Genomic DNA, 23,293 nt, shown 5'->3' with positions numbered 1-23,293 from the left:
AAATGTTATAAGAGAATTTAATTTCTACATCTCTATAATTATGACAAGTATAACGATTTGAATTCTTTGAAATATTTAAAAATAATTCTTCAAGTTTTTCACTATCATTATATTTACCTTCGTTAATACTATTGAAAAGATCATTGTCAAACTTAAACATTGTTTAATTAAAATATAATGATTATAATTTTTTTATAATAATAATACAAATCAAAAAGAAAAAAATATAATACAAACAGTTAATATTAATATTAACTGCTTAAATTTATTTTTTAGAATTAGTTATTTTAATATAAACAGAATATATATTATCTAAGCTATTTAAAATAAATATCTCTTATTTATAATAATTTCTTAGTTTGTATTTTAATTAAATTTAGCAAAAAGATATTAAATTAAAAAAAAATAATATTAATGTATTATTTATTTATAAAATATTAAATTAAAACTAATAAAATTAAAATTATTGAATCTTTTTATATTTTAATTATAATTTAATTTAAGCAGCTATTTTATTTACTTATTAAATAATAATATTTAAATCTAAAATTAACAGAAATAAAAAAAATATTTTGTTATTTTTTAATTATTTATCTGCAAAATATTCGCATTATACTATAAGTTGTAAAAATTATATATAAAGTATTTAATACTTTATTAAATAATTTATAACTAGAATATATCTTTTAATTAATATTATTTAATCTGCTAAAAAATGAATTATTATTAATAATGAAATTGCTTTAAATTAAAGATAAAATAAACTAAACATATATTATTTATAATATAATATAAGAATAAAAAACAATTTAAAAAAATAGTATAATTACAATATTATATGTATAATATATTATAGTAAATTCTTTTTTTTTTAATTTTCAATTAAAAACAGATATATATTAAATAATATTTTTTTATTCTTAATCAAAAATACTATGAGTATTATATTACTTTTGGTGGGGATAATAGTTTTATTTGTAGCTTATTATCTTTATATTCTTAATAAGACTATTGCTATAAAGAAAAAATGCGGCAATATTACGCCGCTATTAAATGCAGATGGAAAAAAAATACTATGCCCGAATACATATACAACTGATTATCTATATGCTGTAGAAAACTCAGCTCAATGTAATAATGGCGCGTTATGTAGAAAATGCCACGGTACTAGCGATAGTTCAGTACTTACTAATATTCCTGTTATTTATTCTTCCGATGGCAAATGGCCAAACAAAATAGAAAAATATGGAGAATATTATGTAACAGACGGAATAGAAGTCTCTAAAGAATGTGGTGGTAATTAAAATAAATATATATATAATCTATTATTATTTTTTTTTTTGAATATTATTTTTTTATTAAAATTATGTCTTATGAAATAATTTTTAACTATAAATTAAAAGATTGCAATTTTGATATAGATAATGTATCTTCAGAGCCTATATATCTAGAAAATTTTATTAAAACTTTAAACGATGATAGAATTATTACATTATGTAATCTATTGAATATATCAGATGAAGATATGAAATATATAAGAAGCTGCGACGATAATTCAATAATTACTACTGATAAATTTGTTAATGATTACTTATATAAATATAAAGATACGCCTGATAACGCTATGTTATTAAAAGAAATATTTAAAATTTCAGATTTGATTAATGAAGAAAAATATATAGATTCAATTATTAAAAGCAGAAAAAAAAATAACTCTTCTAATTATACTTTAAACTATAATGAATGGACTAACTTAAGAATACTACTTTATCCTTCATTAAATGAAAAAGTATGTAAATGGGAAAATATTATTAATGCATCTAATTTAAATCAGTGGGAAATAGAAGAAACAATAAAAAAATATAAATTACTAGACAAACAAATTGTAAAAAAATCAAGATTTGAAGGGCTTTTTTGTATAATTAAAATACGTAATATTAGTATTAATACATTAGATTTTATTAATCTGCTAAAAAAAGCTAAATATAATAAAAAAGAAAGAATATTTATAATTGATTGTCTTACTACAGAAAACTAAAAAAAATTTAAAATTTGAATATATAAATATTTATTAAAATAATAATATGAATAACAACAGTAATAATAAATTATCAGTAAATGATATAAAAAATAAAATTCTTCGAAAAAAATTACATAGAATATTAGTAACTATAGGTAGATATAAAATGGACTGTAAAACAAATATTATAACTAGATCATATGCTAATAATAACTCGACTATAATAGACTGCTATGGTGAAAAATTTAAAAATCTAATTTATAATATTGGATTAACAGAAGAAGATTACAGAACTATAATAATAGCAGATGAAAAAGATATTAATATAGGTTATATAGCCGCTACTCATATAAAAAAATTTGTTAAAAATAATACAAAAAATATAAATATTCTATATAATATTTTATCAAGCAAATCACATTCTATTACTACTAATGATATTTATCAAGAATTATTTTCTTACTTACTAAATGAAGTAAAATTAAATTTAATAACTTCTGCTGCAGATAACAGAGTTATTTCTTTAAATACAACTAATACTATTATAATTGGTAAAATATTAAATAAAGATATAAGCAAAACTAAAACTTTATTAGAAAATTTAGGTTTAGAAAAAAAATTTAATAAAATATTAGTTCTAATAAAAAATAAAGATGAAACAACTACAAACAGATTAACAGCTTTATTAAAAATTTTAATTTTTAAACGTTTTTCTACAACTGTTAACGAATTTATAAATATTATGCTTGAATCGAATTATAGCAAAGAAGAATGTGATAAATTTATTAACAAAATAATAAAAAAAATTCCAAATGAAACAGATAGTTATTCTCAAATATAATTACATTTACATATTGAGCAACCACTATTATTAATTATATTATTTTTGCTATATACTTTACTATTATATTTTTTTGTTATATCTGTTTTTAAATTATCAGGCAGCCAATTATAATCAATATTTTTTTCTTTGTATAATTCATTAATATTTGATTCATTATCATTATTTTCTTTATATTTATCTTGTTTTAATTTTTTTATACATTCAATATTATCGACGCATTTACTACTATGAGTAATACAAGGATAATCTCTTACAACCTTTTTTAAATTATTATCATATAAAGAAAACAAATCCTTACATAATTTATATCTTTTATTGTTACATGTTGCATTTTGTATACTATTATTACTAATATTTAAATATATATCATAATAATTAGATATTATTGCAGATATTCTATCTAATATATTTTTTTTTGTTAATTTATTAGTTATATTATTTTTTTTACAATATTTATCTATTTCGCTATAAACATATTCTTTGTTATATTTATTATTACAATATAAGTTATTCATTCCTATATTTTTATAAACATTATTTATTACATCAACACTTTTTATAGAATAATTATTAAAATCGTAATTTTCGTCTATTATTACTGCTTTTAACATTTTTTATTTAATATTTATATTTATTTATTTAATTTTAAATCAAATATAGACTAAAAAACTATATAAACACTAATATGAAATTAACTTAATAATAAATAAAAAGAGTGAATTATTTATTCACGTCTATAAATATACAAAATAAAAAATGACTATAATCAATAACATTTTTAATTACAGCAGCTTTAAAAAAGAAAATAAAATTAAAGAAGCAGTTAAAATACTAGATGATAAATTAATATTTAGCACTTATATAGTATTAGAAATAAATCATTATAAAAATTTATATACTTTTACTATAAAAAATATCGATAATAAATTAAAAGCTATTAATTTAGATAATAATTATATATTTACATTTAATACTGATATAGAAATAAAAAACTTTATAAATGAGCTTATAATAACAATTAAATTAAATAATGAGTTTAATAATAATATAAAATATAATATATTAATTTCTTTAATGCGATTAATATTAAATAATAAATATAATTCTAAAATTACTTTTATTTACAAAAAATATAATAATAATACTATAATATTAGAAAATTTTTTATATTATAATAGAAAATACAATCGATTAATTAAAAAAAAAATAAATTAATTTCTAAAAAAAAAATATAAAAAATATATATATATAAAAAAAATATATATTATATATACACTATTTGTTTATTAAAAACAATTAACATTTAGTATAATATATATATATTTTTTATTTCTATTAAAAATGAATATAGAAGATACACTTAATTTATATATTGAAACTGTAGAAAAATTTGATAATTTAGCTAATAAAATTTTAGATGATAGTGAAGAATCTAATAAATATAAATATGATGTATTATCTGATATATCAAATAATATTAAATTTATAGCAAATAATATTTATAATCTTAAAAATACAAACGATGTAGAAAAATTAGATGAATATCTAATACCTTCTATTTATTTAGATACAGAAATTTATAAATATTTATATACTGCGCAAAAAGAAAATAATCCTACTAATATACAGAAAAATATAATAACTATTCTTAATGAATTTAAAGATATTTCTGATATTGCTGCAGAATATTATACTTTAAAAAGCAGTTATGAAAAAAACAATTATTATACACCTGACCAAACAGATAGTAACAATTATAATAAATTTATAGATAGTGTAAAGAAAATTTCCGCTAATTTAATTAATTTAAAAGAAAAATATAGCAACGATAGTAATATAATTAATATTTTAGCAAATATAGAATATTATATAGAAGATATTATTATATTATAAAAATTTAATTAGTGTATGTAACTAAATGTAATTTATTTTTTACTGTATCTAAGAAAAACTCAATAAAAAATTCATTTTCAATTATTGCGGCAGATTTAATAAAATTTTCTATATAAGTTTGAATATTAGTAATACTTATATAATCTAATATATTATTTTTTTCTATTTTATTTTCGTCTATATTATTATCAGGTAATATTAATTTTACTGCATCTAATTTATTAAATTTTTTATAATTTACTTTATTATCATTTATTATACTTTTTTTTATATTTACTAGAAAATTTTTATTTGTTTCTAGCTCACATGTATACATACATAAATAATTAAAAATATTTTTTTCTTCTTTGCTAGATTTTTCTTTATAGTCAATAGATAAAATATAATTTATTTTATAATACTTGTTTATTAGTAGTGATATATTTTTTAAAACTTCTACCGAGTTATAAAATTTGCTATGTTTATTATTAAAATAACATATATTATATTCAAAATCTATAATAGCTTCAAATTTAATATTTATATTTTTTACTTTAGCGGCAATAGAGTTAAAATAATTTCTTATTATGTTAATATTAATATAATCATCGATATTATCTAAAGATAAATCTATTTTTAATTCTTTTTGATTTATTATATTGATAAAGTCTTTTAAATCTGATTTATTATCATAATTTGTAATATTATAATATTTACAATCATTATTCTTATTTTCATTTGTTTTAGATGATATATCATTAAAACTTAAATTAAACAAATTACATGAGTAAGATTCTTCGAATACTATAATATTACTTTTTAAATTATTATTATTTAAGTAATATGTATATAATTTAAAACAACGTGGCATTTTTGTTTTCTATTAGATATTTTATATTTTACTGCTTATAGAATCAAAAAATTATAAATAAATATGTATACAGATGTTTATTTATTCGATTTTTATTATTATTTATAAAAAGGTTATAATTGTATTTATATTTTAATATATTATATTTTATTAAAATGTTAGTTATAACTTATTTAATAAACGAATTATTTAATAATACTCGTTATACTGATTATTATGAAGAAGAAGATACAATAATTAATTTCTCTAGTAATATATTAAAAAATAAAAATGATACTAATCTTCCAATAAAAAAAATTGAAATAAAATTAATTGATAATGATAAAATTAAAGAATTTAAATTTAGTAACGAAATAAATACTATAAAAAAAATAATATTTTATTGTAATAGTTTTATATTAAATTTAAATAAATATAAAGAAATACAAATAAATATATTATATAATAACGAATATTATGCTAATAATGATGAAATTTATAATAATCTTGAAAAATTAATATGTATTTATTCTAAAATGATAAAAGTTAGAAGATTATTATTAATTTATAATAATGTTTCTTTAATAAAAAATAAATATACTAGTGACGAAAAAATAAAATTAATTATTAATAATAATAAACAATTAAAAAAATATGTATTATATTTAAGAAATACTATATTTGTTATAATATATAAAATTATTTCTGGGAAAGAAACAGAATTAAAAAATAAAGACGTAATAAAAGATATAGAAAATACTATAATAAAAATTGAAAAAAACATTAACGAGATTAACAATATATTAAACGACAATAAAATTTAGTAATAGCAAGTAATTGTTAAAATTATTATAAAAACTAATTTATTTAAAATAATATTAAAAAATAAGCAAATATAAATAAATTACAACAAAAAAAAATAATTAAAATAATTATTTTTTTTTATTTATTATGTATAATATATATATAATTTCGTTAATAGATTTAATTTTTTATAAAATTATTAATAATTCTATACATTTTAAATAATTAATCGCATTTTTATATTTTAAGTAATTATAGCAAAAATCAGTATAATAAACATAAACATCATTGCAATTATTATAATTAGATTCATAACAATTAATAATAAATTTAAAATAAAAAAAGATATATTTAAATTATATATATATATTTTATAATTTTTTATTTTTGCTAAATTATTTAAAAATATATTTTTTTTTGTTTTGTTATCTTAACAGTTTATAATAAAATTATTTCTATCATTTGTACTTAAACTTAAATATAAAAATAATTAATGGATATATATTTTTGCTTATTTTTTTTTTAATTTAATATAAGTTATTAATTTAAAATAAATTTAATAATATTTAGTTATTTTTTTCTTAAAGAAAATTAATATTACAGATAAATTAATTGTGAATTTTTTTAAACAAAGAAAACTTATTACTATTTTAATTAAAATAAAATGTATATTATTTAAATTAATTAATTTACAAATAAGTTTATTTTATTAGAAAAAAGATTAATAATTATCATTTGTATAAAAAATATATTAATTTGCTTGTTAATATTGCTAAGTAAAATAAGTATTTTTTAAAAGCAAATAAAATACTAACACCAATTATATTAATTATTTTTATTATAAATGTGTTATACTACTTTACACTTCGGCAATAAACAAAATAGTAAATATTTTAAGAAAAATAACTTAACAAAAAAACTTATATAAGTAGTAAATTATAATTATTAAATTATACTACACAAATAATTTAAATAATTTAAATTAATAATTATAATTTACTATTTATATAAGTTTTTTTCTGCTAAAGTAACTCTAATAAAGAATATTTATTATTAATATTAACATAATAAATAATAATAAATTAAGTATTTTTTTTTATAATTAGTATTTTTTTATAAAAAAATCTACTATAATATACATTATTCCATCATATATTATTTCTATTAATTTTTTAATATTCCAACTATTATCATTAAATCTTTTATTAACATAACGTTCGATATCATTTAATTCACAATATTTTTCTTTGAAATTAATAATATTTGCATAATATATTTCAATAAAATAGTTAGAAATATAGAATAATTGCTCTATTAAATAATTAGCTACTTCTTTATTATTATTAAATATTTCATTAAATATTCCATTAAATGTATTAGTATATTTATTATTTAATTCTGCAAAATATTTACAATTGTTAAGAAAATTTTTTATTGATAATTCGAAATTTTCTTTTTTTTTTATACGCGGTTATAACTTCAATATATAATTCAGATTTTATATCTTCATTATTTATAAACTCGTTTATATAACAAGAAATTACACTATGTAATTCTATATTACGGTATTTATTATAAAATTTCTCAAGCGAATACGGATTTTTTTCACCTATATCAATACTATATATAGGTAATAAATCAATCATTTTTTAATTTTATTAGCTAATATATATTATATATATATATATTAATAAATTTAAATTAATTTGTTTTTATTGATATATTAAAATAAAATTTATCTTAAAATTAAAAAATATTTTTTTACTGCTAAATAAATTAAATTATTATAAAACTAAAGTTTATTAATTATTTTTTTTTACTGCTGAATAAAAACAAATAAATTATAATCTTTTTAATATCAAAATATCTACCAAAAATTAAATAAATAAAAATATAAATAATTATTTATTTTTAATTAAAAAAATATTTACTGCTAAATAGCAAATATTTTATTATCTAAAATATATAAATAATATAAGTATTTTTCACTGCTGAATATTATTGTTTAATTTAATTTATTTCATAATATATAATTATAAAGAAATTTAAATTTACTACTAAGCAGTTAATAATAAAAAATAATTTTATTATTATTATCTTTTAATATTGTATATATTTATTTATTGCGAATGATATAATTTAAATAAAAAAATATTTAATTTTACTTAAATTTGTTATATTTTAATATATCAACTTTTTCTTATTCTATTTATGTTAATATAAATAATTATATAATAAATTATGGAGAGCGAACAATATAAGAATAGCTATGGTTATAAACAAAGATTGTTAGAAAAAAAAATCTATAATCAGATAGAAATAAAATATATGGATGGGCTTTATTTACAAAATTTACAAGAAATTATAAATGAATATTTAACTGAAAATAAAATACCTTATTACATTAAATATTTTAAAAAAATGAACACTAATAACCTATTCAAATAAAATCTTTCTAACAAAAAATAAATAAATAAATAAATTTCTTTTTATATAGAATAGAAACAAAATACAAAATTTATTCTATATAAAAAGAAATTTATTTATTTATTTATTTTTTTCTGCTTATTTACTTATATATATTTATAAAATTAAATATAAATTTTATATAAATTGTATTAATTTTAAAATGTTAATGTTTACGAATTTGATTTTATGCATTAATAATAATTAAAAAAAATGTCTAGTCTTAGTGCAGCTGTATCTTTATATTTTCAAGAAAAAAAAGATGATTCAGGTATTATTAATATCTTAAATGAACTAAGTCAATATTTCATTGAGATAAATAAGATGGAAATTATAGAAACATTAGAAGATATATATAAAAACTGCTATTCTAATAATCCAGAAATTAATGAAAATATATATAAGTCAATAGATTTTTTAAATGATACAACTGATAAAATAATAAAAATAATAAAAAATCAAATAACATCAGCAGAAAAAATAATTTGTTCAGAATGTATTAATAATATTTACTCAATTATCAATGAACCTTTTCTACCAAAAAAATAATAATTTTATCTTTTACCTTTTTGTTTGTTTGTATAAAAACATAACACTTGATTTTAAGTTATGTTTTATGATATTCAGTAATAACATAAAATTACATTTTATGATTTATTAGTTTTAATACTAGTAATGATAACACTTAATGTAATGTTATTACTGTATATCTTTTTTTCTATTGACATCTAAAAAAATAGTAAACAAATTTTATTTATTGATGTTTTTGAATTTGATTTTATATATTTCAATTACAATAATTAATTTAGAAAATGTCTCTTCTAAACAATATTCGATTAGATATAGAAAACTATCTAAATGGCACCGATGTATTGAAAATAAATAAAACATTAAATTCTTTAAATATGCATTTGCCAGATATAGAAGAAAAGATAAAATATATATTGAGTGAAAATTACAAAATCAATTATTTAAAAAACTCATATGAATTTCAACAAATGAAATCTAATATAATAAATATAATAATTGAAAAGATAAAAGATGAAATAAAAACAAAAAATATACCCCTTTTTTAACATTAGTATGATAGAAATTATAATTGGAGAAAATCTTTATTTAGATTTACCATCAAATATAGAACTATATCCTTACTTTTAAATTTTTCTTTTAATAATCCTTATTTTTCTTCATCTTAACTTAATGTAAATTGTTTAATATAATAATCTAATATTTGTATAAAAACATAACACTTGATTTTAAGTTATGTTTTATGATATTCAGTAATAACATAAAATTACATTTTATGATTTATTAGTTTTAATACTAATAATGATAACACTAATGTAATGTTATTACTGTATATCTTTTTTCTACTTTTTCTATAGATATATAAATTAAATATTTACCAATTATTCAAACACTGCTATTATCACTGAATACAAGGTTAATATAAAAATAATCATCTTGCTACTTAAATATAATTATTTCGAATTTATTTTTACTAAATAAAAATAATTAAAATGGAAATTATAAAATATATTTTAGTAGAAGATCCAAAAGAAACTATAAATGATTATTGTTACTGTAATGAAAATCATTTAATGACAAATACTTGTGTGATCGACAATAATAAATATAATTTAAAATTCTATATTGGTTTAAATGATAAAAACAATAATAATGAATTTGCTTTTGTATCTGATTTTAATACAAAAAATAAAAAAAATGCAGAAACAATTGAAAATAATGCAAAAGAAGTAATAAAATTATCATTTACAGATTATAATAACGATGATCTAAATAAAATTAAAAAAGATATTATAAATCAATTTAATAATAGCGGATTTTTCTTATATGTAATACCTGAAGATTATAATACTGGAAAATGTGTAAATATAGATAATTTTAATAAAACTGTTATTCAAGAAGCAATACAAAAAATAAATAATGAATTAGTTGACTTAGGTTTAACTATTAAATTATATAAATATGTATCTTCTTATTCGACTATAAATAATATAAATCTTAATAAATTAGAATATATAACTTTAGGTGAAGATAAAATTGCAGAAGTATTAGTTACTGATAATTATAGTCCTTTTAAAAATAACTTAGGAGTTTTAATTGAAAAATTAATCGAAAAATGGTCTATAATTAATTTATTAGAAAAGAAATATAATATACCTACATCATTTACCTTTAGTACTAATTGCGATTGTATGTATCTTAAAAAGCTTGGATTTCACACAGATTATGAAACTAAAGAAAATATATTAAAATATTACAAATGTAAAAATCTATTACAACAATTAGTTAATATAATTTAAATATATTATTCAATATTATATATAATTATTTTTTTTTCTGCAAAATTAATTAAACTTTATAGCCCCGCCGTATAACTAATATATAACTACTTTATTCTACAATTACAATAAAAATTTAAATCACCACTATTATAATTAAATTATTTCGCCCTACTATAAACAAACATTATATAATTAATTATTTTAGCTGCTAAGAACAAATATATAAATTAAATTATTTTAGCCGCTAAATAACTAATATATAAGCAAATATATAAATTAAATTATTTCGCCCTACTATAAACAAATATTATATAAATTAAATTATTTTAGCTGCTAAGAACAAATAATATATAAATTAAATTATTTTGGCCGTTAAAAACAAATATTATATAAATTAAATCATCTTATCTGCTAAAAACAAATAATATATAAATTAATTATTCCGCCGCTAAGAACAAATAATATATAAATTAAATATTTTAGCCGCTAAAAACAAATATATAAGCAAATATATAAATTAAATTATCTTATCTGCTAATACAAATATATAATTAATTATAATTATTTAGTAGCTACAACAGCTATAACAAATATATAAATTAAATATTTTAGCCGCTAAAAACAAATATATAAGCAAATATATAAATTAAATTATCTTATCTGCTAATACAAATATATAATTAATTATAATTATTTAGTAGCTACAACAGCTATAACAAATATATAAATTAATTATTCTGCTATTATAAGCAAATAATATATAAATTAAATTATTTTCTCTGCTAAGATCAAATATATAATTAAATACTTTATCTCCGCTAAATACAAATATAGCAAATATATAATTAAATACTTATCTATTGAGAACTAATATATAATTAATAATTTCACCGCTAAAAACTAATATACAATTAATAATTTCGCCGCTAAGAACTAATATAATAAATCAAATATTTAGCCGCTATAATTAAATTATTTTTTTATCTGCTAAATATTTAGCAGTTATAACTAACTAATATATAAATTAAATATCTAGCCGCTATAAACAAATATATAATTAATTGTTTCACCGCTAAGAGTAAATATATATTTAAATATATAAATTAAATAAGCAGCTATAACAAATATATAATTAAATATTTAGCAGCTATAACAAATATTATATTTTAAATACTTTAGCCGCTATAACAAATATATAATTAAATACTTTATCTGCTATAACAAATATATATTTAAATATTTAGCCGCTATATTTAAATATTTAGCCGCTATAACAAATATATATTTAAATACTTTATCTGCTATAACAAATATATATTTAAATATTTAGCAGCTATAACAAATATATATTTAAATACTTTATCTGCTATAACAAATATATATTTAAATATTTAGCCGCTATATTTAAATATTTAGCCGCTATATTTAAATATTTAGCCGCTATAACAAATATATAATTAAATACTTTATCTGCTATAACAAATATATATTTAAATATTTAGCCGCTATATTTAAATATTTAGCCGCTATATTTAAATATTTAGCCGCTATAACAAATATATAATTAAATACTTTATCTGCTATAACAAATATATATTTAAATATTTAGCCGCTATATTTAAATATTTAGCCGTTATAACAAATATATATTTAAATATTTAGCCGCTATAATTAAATTATTTTTTTATCTGCTAAATATTTAGCAGTTATAACTAACAAATATATAAATTAAATATTTAGCCGCTAACAAATATACATTTAAATATTTAGCCGCTATAATTAAATACTTTATCTCCACTAATACAAATATATATAATTAATTGTTTGCCGCTATAATTAAATACTTATTTACTAATACAAATATATATAATTAATTATTTAGCGGCTATAATTAAATACTTTATCTCCACTAATACAAATATATATAATTAAATATTTAGCAGCTATAATACAAATATATAATTAAATATATTAATTAATTATTTAGCAGTTATAACAAGTATATATAATTAAATACTTTATCTACTAATACAAATATATAATTAATTATTTAGTGGCTATAACAAATATATAATTAAATATTTAGCAGCTATAACAAATATATAATTAAATACTTTATCTGCTAATATAAATATATATATAATTAAATACTTTATCTGCTAATACAGATATATATAATTAATTTTTGCCGCTAAAAACAAATATATATAATTAAATATTTAGTAGCTATAACAAATATATAATTAAATACTTTATCTGCTAATACAGATATATATAATTAAATATATAATTAAATATTTAGCCGCTAATAACAAATATATAATTAATTATTTAGCAGTTATAACCAATATATAATTAAATATATAATTAATTGTTTACCGCTAAAAAAAAAAATATATAATTAAATATTTAGCCGCTAATAACAAATATATAATTAATTATTTTAACGGCTAACAAATATATAATTAATTATATAATTAAATACTTTATCTGCTAATACAAATATATATAATTAGTTATTTAGCAGTTATAACAAATATATATAATTAAATACTTTATCTGCTAATATAAATATATAATTAAATACTTTATCTCTGCTAAATACAAATATATATAATTAAATATATAATTAATTATTTAGCATCTATAACAAATATATAATTAATTATATAATTAAATACTTTATCTGCTAATACAAATATATATAATTAGTTATTTAGCAGTTATAACAAATATATATAATTAAATACTTTATCTACTAATATAAATATATAATTAAATACTTTATCTCTGCTAAATACAAATATATATAATTAAATATATAATTAATTATTTAGCATCTATAACAAATATATAATTAATTATATAATTAAATACTTTATCTGCTAATACAAATATATATAATTAGTTATTTAGCAGTTATAACAAATATATATAATTAAATACTTTATCTGCTAATATAAATATATAATTAAATACTTTATCTCTGCTAAATACAAATATATATAATTAAATATATAATTAATTATTTAGCATCTATAACAAATATATAATTAATTATATAATTAAATACTTTATCTGCTAATACAAATATATATAATTAGTTATTTAGCAGTTATAACAAATATATATAATTAAATACTTTATCTACTAATATAAATATATAATTAAATACTTTATCTCTGCTAAATACAAATATATATAATTAAATATATAATTAATTATTTAGCATCTATAACAAATATATAATTAATTATTTAGCAGCTAACAAATATATATAAAATTAAATACTTTATTCGCTAATACAAATATATATAATTAAATATATAATTAATTATTTAGCAGCTATAATAAATATATAATTAATTATTTAGCAGCTAACAAATATATATATATAATTAAATACTTTATCTGCCTAATACAAATATATAATTAAATATTTAGCGGCTAACAAATATATAATTAAATACTTATCTGCCTAATACAAATATATAATTAAATATTTAGCAGTTATAACAAGTATATATAATTAAATATTTAGCAGCTATAACAAATATATAATTAATTTTTTACCGTCAAAAACAAATATATATAATTAATTATTTACTGGCTATAACAAATATATAATTAAATATTTAGCAGTTATAACAAATATATAATTAAATATTTAGCGGCTATAACAGATATATATAATTAAATATTTAGCAGTTATAACAAGTATATATAATTAAATACTTTATCTACTAATATAAATATATAATTAAATATTTAGCAGTTATAACAAATATATAATTAAATATTTAGCTGCTATAACAGATATATATAATTAAATATTTAGCAGTTATAACAAGTATATATAATTAAATACTTTTGCCTAATACAAATATATAATTAATTATTTAGCGGCTAACAAATATATAATTAAATACTTTATCTGCTAATACAAATATATATAATTAAATATTTAGCAGTTATAACAAATATATATAATTAAATATTTAGCAGTTATAACAAATATATAATTAATTATTTAGCGGCTAACAAATATATATAATTATATATTTAGCAGTTATAACAAATATATAATTAAATACTTTATCTGCTAATACAAATATATAATTAATTATTTAGCAGTTATAACAAATATATAATTAAATATTTAGCTGCTATAACAGATATATATAATTAAATATTTAGCAGTTATAACAAGTATATATAATTAAATACTTTTGCCTAATACAAATATATAATTAATTATTTAGCGGCTAACAAATATATAATTAAATACTTTATTTGCTAATATTTAAATATATAATTAATTATTTGCCGCTAAAAACAAATATATAATTAAATATATAATTAATTATTTGCCGCTAAAAAAAAATATATAATTAAATACTTTATCTGCTAATACAGATATATATAATTAAATACTTTATCTGCTAATACAGATATATATAATTAATTACTTAGCGGCTATAACAAATATATAATTAATTACTTAACAGTTATAATAAATATATATAATTAAATATTTAGCAGTTATAACAAATATATAATTAAATACTTTATCTGCTAATACAGATATATATAATTAAATACTTAACAGTTATAATAAATATATATAATTAAATATTTAGCAGTTATAACAAATATATAATTAAATACTTTATCTGCTAATACAGATATATATAATTAAATACTTAACAGTTATAATAAATATATATAATTAAATATTTAGCAGTTATAACTAATATATAATTAAATATTTAGCAGTTATAACAAATATATAATTAAATACTTTATCTGCTAATACAGATATATATAATTAATTACTTAAACAGTTATAATAAATATATATAATTAAATATTTAGCAGTTATAACTAATATATAATTAAATATTTAGCAGTTATAACAAATATATAATTAAATACTTTATCTGCTAATACAGATATATATAATTAATTACTTAAACAGTTATAATAAATATATATAATTAAATATTTAGCGGATATAATAAATATATAATTAATTACTTAGCGGCTATAACAAATATATAATTAAATATTTAGCAGTTAATATAAATATATAATTAAATATTTAGCGGCTATAATAAATATATAATTAATTACTTAGCGGCTATAACAAATATATAATTAAATATTTAGCAGTTAATATAAATATATAATTAAATATTTAGCAGTTATAACAAATATATATAATTAAATATATAATTAAATATTTAGCATTTATAACAAATATATATAATTAAATATATAATTAAATATTTAGCAGTTATAACAAATATATATAATTAAATATATAATTAAATATTTAGCCGTTATAACAAATATATATAATTAAATATTTAGCAGTTATAACAAATGTATAATTAAATACTTTATCTACTAATACAGATATATATAATTAATTACTTAACAATTATAATAAATATATATAATTAAATATTTAGCAGTTATAACAAATATATAATTAAATATTTAGCAGCTATAACAAATATATAATTAATTATTTAGCAGTTATAACAAATGTATAATTAAATACTTTATCTGCTAATACAAATATATATAATTAATTATTTAGCAGTTATAATAAATATATATAATTAATTATTTAGCAATTAAACAAATATATAATTAAATTATTTTAGCGGCTAATAACAAATATATATATATAAATTATTTTAGCGGTTAAATAATAAACATATAATTAAACAAATATATAATTAAATTATTTTAGCGGCTAATAACAAATATATATATATATAAATTATTTTAGCGGTTAAATAATAAACATATAATTAAACAAATATATAATTAAATTATTTTAGCGGCTAATAACAAATATATATATATATAAATTATTTTAGCGGTTAAATAATAAACATATAATTAAATATTTTATCTGCTAAGAACAGATATATAAATTAAATTATCTTATTTGCTAAAATTATTCGGCAGTAAAAAAAATAACAAATATAAAATAATTAAATTATTTACAGTTAAATTAATTATTTTGCCGGCTAAATAACAAATATATAATTAGATTATTTTTGTTTACTAAAAATAAATATATAATATATTAATAGTAATTTGTTGTTTAGTGAACAAGAAATTAAATATTTATACTGCTAATAGTTAATATAATTAAATATTTTTATTGAATAATAAGTTAAATATAAATAATGAGTAAATATATTAATATTTTTTTATTGAATTAAATACATAATATAGATATTAAATTATTAATTAAGTTATATTAATAAATATATTTAGTATGTATATTTTTTTTTGTAAATTACATTTGTGCAACTTAAAATTACATTTGTGCAAATTAAATTACATTTGTACAACTTAAAATTACATTTGTGTAAATTAAATTACATTTGTGCTAATTAAAATTACATTTATGCAAATTAAAATTACATTTGTGTAAATTATGTGCAACTTAAAATTACATTTGTGCAACTTAAAATTACATTTGTGCAACTTAAAATTACATTTGTGCAAATTAAATTACATTTGTGCAACTTAAAATTACATTTGTGCAACTTAAAATTACATTTGTGCAACTTAAAATTACATTTGTGCAAATTAAATTACATTTGTGCAACTTAAAATTACATTTGTGTAAATTAAATTACATTTGTGCAAATTAAATTACATTTGTGCAACTTAAAATTACATTTGTGTAAATTAAATTACATTTGTGCAAATTAAAATTACATTTGTGTAAATTATGTGCAACTTAAAATTACATTTGTGCAACTTAAAATTACATTTGTGTAAATTAAATTACATTTGTGCAAATTAAAATTACATTTGTGTAAATTATGTGCAACTTAAAATTACATTTGTGTAAATTAAATTACATTTGTGCAACTTAAAATTACATTTGTGTAAATTAAATTACATTTGTGCAAATTAAAATTACATTTGTGTAAATTATGTGCAACTTAAAATTACATTTGTGCAACTTAAAATTACATTTGTGCAACTTAAAATTACATTTGTGTAAATTAAATTACATTTGTGCAACTTAAAATTACATTTGTGTAAATTAAATTACATTTGTGCAAATTAAAATTACATTTGTGTAAATTATGTGCAACTTAAAATTACATTTGTGTAAATTAAATTACATTTGTGCAAATTAAAATTACATTTGTGTAAATTATGTGCAACTTAAAATTACATTTGTGCAAATTAAATTACATTTGTGCAACTTAAAATTACATTTGTGCAAATTAAATTACATTTGTGCAACTTAAAATTACATTTGTGTAAATTAAATTACATTTGTGCAAATTAAAATTACATTTGTGTAAATTATGTGCAACTTAAAATTACATTTGTGCAAATTAAATTACATTTGTGCAACTTAAAATTACATTTGTGCAAATTAAATTACATTTGTGCAACTTAAAATTACATTTGTGTAAATTAAATTACATTTGTGCAAATTAAAATTACATTTGTGTAAATTATGTGCAACTTAAAATTACATTTGTGCAAATTAAATTACATTTGTGCAACTTAAAATTACATTTGTGTAAATTAAATTACATTTGTGCAAATTAAAATTACATTTGTGTAAATTATGTGCAACTTAAAATTACATTTGTGTAAATTAAATTACATTTGTGCAAATTATGTGCAACTTAAAATTACATTTGTGTAAATTAAATTACATTTGTGCAAATTAAAATTACATTTGTGTAAATTATGTGCAACTTAAAATTACATTTGTGCAACTTAAAATTACATTTGTGTAAATTAAATTACATTTGTGCAAATTAAAATTACATTTGTGTAAATTATGTGCAACTTAAAATTACATTTGTGTAAATTAAATTACATTTGTGCAAATTAAAATTACATTTGTGTAAATTATGTGCAACTTAAAATTACATTTGTGCAAATTAAATTACATTTGTGCAACTTAAAATTACATTTGTGCAAATTAAATTACATTTGTGCAACTTAAAATTACATTTGTGTAAATTAAATTACATTTGTGCAAATTAAAATTACATTTGTGTAAATTATGTGCAACTTAAAATTACATTTGTGCAAATTAAATTACATTTGTGCAACTTAAAATTACATTTGTGCAAATTAAATTACATTTGTGCAACTTAAAATTACATTTGTGTAAATTAAATTACATTTGTGCAAATTAAAATTACATTTGTGTAAATTATGTGCAACTTAAAATTACATTTGTGCAAATTAAATTACATTTGTGCAACTTAAAATTACATTTGTGTAAATTAAATTACATTTGTGCAACTTAAAATTACATTTGTGTAAATTAAATTACATTTGTGCAAATTAAAATTACATTTGTGTAAATTATGTGCAACTTAAAATTACATTTGTGCAAATTAAATTACATTTGTGCAACTTAAAATTACATTTGTGTAAATTAAATTACATTTGTGCAACTTAAAATTACATTTGTGTAAATTAAATTACATTTGTGCAAATTAAAATTACATTTGTGTAAATTATGTGCAACTTAAAATTACATTTGTGCAAATTAAATTACATTTGTGCAACTTAAAATTACATTTGTGTAAATTAAATTACATTTGTGCAACTTAAAATTACATTTGTGTAAATTAAATTACATTTGTGCAGAAAAATACAAAAATGTAATTTAATTTACATAAATGTTAAAAAAATTTACATACAAACAAAAAAAATATAAATACCATACTAAATATATAATTAATTATATATTTAGTGTTAATATATAATTAATTATATATTTAGTATGGTACTTATGAGTTAATAAATCTTTTCTTTTGGCTAAATAATCGTATTTATTAGTTTTTTACTGCGGAGTTACTTAATAGAAAAAAAATAAAAACTTTTAAATATTTATCTTTTTGATTTTAAATAATTAGTATATAAAAATACAAACATAATATTATAATATATTATATTATAATATAATAATATAATATATTTAAAATGATTATTTTTAATACAGATAAACCGCTAACAACAATACAAAATAAATATAATCATTCGTATGTTAATTTTACAATAGAAATTTTAACTAAAGCTCAAGAAATAATTAATGATAACAGCATAATAGCTATTATTATTATTATTGAAATTATATTAATTATATTATTATTAATTGTATGTTATAGTGTTTGGTAAAAAACAAAAATAATAAATTTTAATATATATTATATTATTTAGATAAATTAAATATAAAAAAAAATATATATATATATTTTTTTTCTGCTAGAATTTATATATATATTTTATTTTGATTATATTGTTTAAATATTTAAACACTGAAATATTTAAATGTTTAAATATTTTATATCAGATTATATAACTAAAAATAATTAGTAAAACTGTATTTGAAATGAATAAATTTTTATTAATATTAATAGTAATAATTTCTATAATTTCTGCTTTTGTATTTAATTTAATTTGCTCAATTGTTTATATAGCGATAAAGATGATAGAAACAGAAAAAAAATTATTAACGAGATTTATATTATATATTCTATATATATTAAAAAGTAAAATAGTTTTTATACTTTTAATAATATCTCTTATACTATTATTAAATAATAGTAATGAAATAATTGTTATAATTATCGCAATTATATATTTTATATTAGTATTTATTATATATTATTATATTAATAAAAATACAGAATTTTATTATATGTTATTACTTCCATTTATAATAAATAATAAATTAAATTAACAAAAAAAACATATATATATTTTTTTTCTGCTAAAGTTTATATTTATATATATATTCTGTTTTGATTTTACTACTAAATATTTAAATAAATAATAATATCAAAAAATACCTCAATATTTTAATATTTTAAATTAAATCAGCAATGAATTTAACAACTACATTAGCACCAAAAGCTGTTGGTAAAACCGCAGTAGAAATAGATAAAGATTTATTAATATTATTAATAATAATTTCTCTAGTTTCTGCTTTTGTAATTAATTTAGTTTTCTCAATTGCTTATATTGTAATAGTAGAATACAAACAGAAAAGAAACTCATTAATAAGATTTATATCATATATCGTATATATATTAAAAAGCAAAATAGTTTTTATACTTTTAATAATATCTCTTATAGGATTATTAGTGGCAGCATTTTGTATTAAACTATATGATACTGTTTATCCAGGACAACATTTTCAATATCCTTATTATTACGCTCCTTCAAATTTGTACGCAGGAGTAATTATATTATTTGCAGGTATAGGTATACTTATATTTGTTTTAATGTTAGTAATCTTAATTAGAATAAATATAATATTATATAATTGTATATATAAAAACAATAAAAATAATGATTCCGGGTATGAAAGTGGTAGTATATCATCATGTGTTTAAATACTATATAATAATATATACTTCTGTTTGATTTTTCTATTTATATTTATTAATAGAAAATATATTAAAATGCCTTATTACGATGTTAATGTTCTTTTTGAGTATCTAGATATAAATAATATAACATTAATAGGTAATGGTAAAAGTAATGCTGCTTTTGAATATATAATAAATAAATACATTAAAGAAGAAGTAAAAAAATTAGATCCTAATAATTGGGGAATTTTTTCAGTAATTATATTAATATTATTAATAAGTACTATTATATTAACAATAACAGCTGCATTTATAATTAGATATATTATAAAATGGTATTATAATTATAAAGAAAAATATCTAAATAAAGAAAAATATTTAAATAAAGAAAAAATAATTTTACTAGGAATGAAAAAAAATTCTACCAAGACTACTATTAAAAGTAAAGTAACTATAGTGTAAAAAAAAAATATATAAAAAAAAAAATAAATATTAAATATTTATTTTTTTATAATAGTTTTATAAACAATAAAATAAGAAAAAAAATATTTATTAACCTAAATTAATATAATATTTGCTGTGTTATAATAATATATAATAATAAATTTAATTTGTTTGTTTCTATTATCTGCAAGTTATTATATTTATTATATAATTTTTTTTTCTTAGCAAATTTATTATTAAAATAAAAATTAATATTATTTACTTTTTTCTGTTTATTTTTCTTTTTATTACATATCAAATCAAAATCATATAATGAATTAGATTCTATTATATCATTAATTTTATAACAATTATAAGTGTATTTATTTTTTTTATTTTTTAGCATTTTTTAATTTTTTTTTATATATATATAATTATTATTATTACGTGATTATTTTATATAGAAGTAATTAAATCAAAATAGATAAGATATAATAAAAAAAAAATATAATAAATTCAATTATTATTTTTTATTTATAATCTAACAAAAAAAAATACAATTAAATATTTTTCGCTAAATTAATTTTAGCAGAAAAAAATATTTATTTATTTTAGTTGTTTATATATTTTTTATGATAATTTTCTTAAATATTCTATAATTATGTCTTTTATCATTAGTCTTTCACGATTATAAGTATTTTTATTAATATTTATTTTTGTTAAAATTAAAGTACTTATAATATTAAATAAACTCATATCATTAGGTCTTTTTTTTTTAATACCTTTAATAATATTATTATAAAATTTAATATTATTACGCTCTTCTTCAAACAATACTAGTGGTGTTAAATTTAATTTTATAATATTATGTAAATCAATATATTTGTTATCTTTTAAACATTTTTCATATATATTATTAAAAGACGATTTATGATAATCTTCTTTATTAAAAGCAGTTATTAGTATTATTGGAGATGTTTTTAATCTTAATTTATTAAATTTTATTATTTCTATTAATATATATATTATACTTTTAAATTCATTTGATTTACCAGATTGGAAATCATTAATTAAAATTTCTAAAGTAAAATTATCATCTTTAATATTATTTTTTTGTGTATTAATATCATTTAAATCAAAAATCCATTCTTTATAAATATATATATAATAATTATTAAATATATTTTCTATAATATTAAATAATATAACAAGATCGTCTTTATCACCGAAATCTATATAGTCAAGATTTATATTAATATTAAAATTTTCTTTACTAATAAATCCTAATTTATATACGAAAGATTTATAATCTTT

At 15.6% G+C, this 23,293-nt stretch overlaps 1 protein-coding gene across 19 annotated transcripts in view; it reads right to left on the bottom strand.

Annotated features, from left to right (window-relative positions):
• Positions 1-23,293, bottom strand: part of LOC149876388 (uncharacterized) — a 471,199-nt gene that overhangs the window by 222,950 nt on the left and 224,956 nt on the right. For 15 of the 19 annotated variants that reach the window (XR_016448744.1, XR_016448743.1, XR_016448745.1 and 12 more), the window contains one exon: positions 11,045-11,115. Coding sequence is in view for 4 of the 19 variants with exons in the window: in XM_090075465.1 (XP_089931591.1) it covers positions 11,045-11,049 (5 nt within the window). In the remaining 15 variants the exon portion in view is untranslated. Of the gene's footprint in view, positions 1-11,044; positions 12,378-23,293 lie in introns of those variants that run through there. The other 4 variants (XM_090075459.1, XM_090075454.1, XM_090075453.1 and 1 more) reach the window with 2 other exon arrangements.

Source organism: Hydra viridissima, unplaced genomic scaffold (genome assembly GCF_058129835.1).
Source record: "Hydra viridissima isolate aposymbiotic clone 2 unplaced genomic scaffold, HvirCarnegie_v1 scaffold_21, whole genome shotgun sequence".
NCBI lineage: Eukaryota > Metazoa > Cnidaria > Hydrozoa > Anthoathecata > Hydridae > Hydra > Hydra viridissima.
Note: the sequence above shows the minus strand (reverse complement) of the source record. Positions and strands in the feature narration are given on the sequence as shown.